Genomic DNA, 1,546 nt, shown 5'->3' on the forward strand with positions numbered 1-1,546 from the left:
GGAGAGGGGAGGGGAAGGAAGATAAATAGTCTAAAAAATCAGTTTGCTTTGCTAACTGACTATTACAAAAATAAAATAAAATGAGGTCATCGGCTGTAGACATACACCTACACAGTAAGTTAGGTAGAACTAAACCAAAATGCACAAATAATGCAGAAACTGCTATGAGTTGACAGAGGGCAGCTAATTATTTGCTAACGATTCCATCAGTCTTTATATATGGCTTGTTTGGCAAGAAGGCCACTCAATCAAGATGAGTTAAGATTTAATTGTCCTTTAAGAGTATCCACAGGCCTTTGTGTTCTCTCTGTTACAGAAACGTCTTTTCTTTCACACTGAAGAGTTGATTTAGAAACAGGAAAATATAAAACTGTTCCATCGTAAAGAGGTGGCTGTTTTTTAAACAATATCCCATTTGCTTGTTACAAAAAGGCGTAATCTGCAAATATATAAAAAGTCCCCAGGCGTCCTCCTGTGTCACTTAAGGAATGCTTTGTAGAGCAGCAGTGAATGGCTTGTCTCACGTTCATTTTCTAAACAAAATATGAGGTCCCTGAGGTTGACCCGCGTGATTCTTTGTCGCGTGAACTGTCTGGGGGCTCCGACCCCCGAGCTGCCTGGGACCACCGAGCCGGGGCCCGACCCCTGGTGACAAAAACGGAGAAGACAGGGTGTTAGTGGGGCCCAGAGTGGGGCTTGAAATGGGGGCCTGTGTGTCTGAACCAAGTACCCGGATTCCAGAGGAGGCCAGGCCTGGCATGGGCTCCCTCCGGTAGGCCCACAGCTGGAGCTGAGGTGCTGTCCCAGGGCCCTGCCAGGGCAGGGGCAAGGGCAGGAGGCCCCATGCTGCGCCTTCAGGACAGGGCACACTCAGACACTGCCCAATGCCCCACAATGCTCAGACCTGCTCCTGGGGCTGAGGATGGACCAGGGGGTGGCACCCACCCAAGGCAAATGTCTGAGCGGCCCCAGGGCCACCCTCCATGCAACCACAGCTGGACTGCGTGTGGACTCAGCTGGGGTACAAAAGCCACACTGGGTCCCTGTGTGTCATCCTGCTTGGCTGCTGAATTCCCGCACTGGGAGGACTGGGGTCGGCTGGGACTGGGCATGCTAGGTCAGCTGCGAAGGCTGGGTTGCTCAGTGGCTCCCACAGTGATCCCTGGGCCTCTGGCTGGGCCCTGCTGCACAGACCCTGCCTCCGTCAGCCCCTCTAGGTGACCAGGTGCCTCCCGAGCTGCCTCAGATGTGTTCCTGCTTGGAGAAGCATAGCTGCTGGGTGCCAGCTCTTGTGGAGAGCTCTGGTGGTTTCAGCTGATGACACCTGCACGACACCGCCTAGCGGGGCACACACCACACACACACGACACCGCCCAGCGGGGCACGCGCCACACACACACACACACAACACCGCCCAGCGGGGCACACGCCACACACATGACACCGCCCAGCGGGGCACGCGCCACACACACACACAGACACCGCCCAGCGGGGCACGCGCCACACACACGACACCGCCCAGCGAGGCACACACCACACACGACAC

The 1,546-nt window shown here is 55.2% G+C and overlaps 1 protein-coding gene across 1 annotated transcript in view; it reads right to left on the reverse strand.

Annotated features, from left to right (window-relative positions):
* Positions 1–3: 3 nt before the first annotated feature.
* TAF4 (TAF4 RNA polymerase II, TATA box binding protein (TBP)-associated factor, 135kDa) overlaps positions 4–1,546 on the reverse strand; it is a 110,845-nt gene continuing 109,302 nt past the window's right edge. The window contains exon 15 of the mRNA XM_011992342.1: positions 4–645. Within this exon, the coding sequence (XP_011847732.1) occupies positions 478–645 (168 nt within the window). The 3' untranslated portion in view covers positions 4–477. The remainder of the gene's footprint in view (positions 646–1,546) is intronic.

This window comes from Mandrillus leucophaeus, unplaced genomic scaffold, assembly GCF_000951045.1.
Source record: "Mandrillus leucophaeus isolate KB7577 unplaced genomic scaffold, Mleu.le_1.0 Scaffold41, whole genome shotgun sequence".
NCBI classification, from domain to species: Eukaryota; Metazoa; Chordata; class Mammalia; order Primates; family Cercopithecidae; genus Mandrillus; species Mandrillus leucophaeus.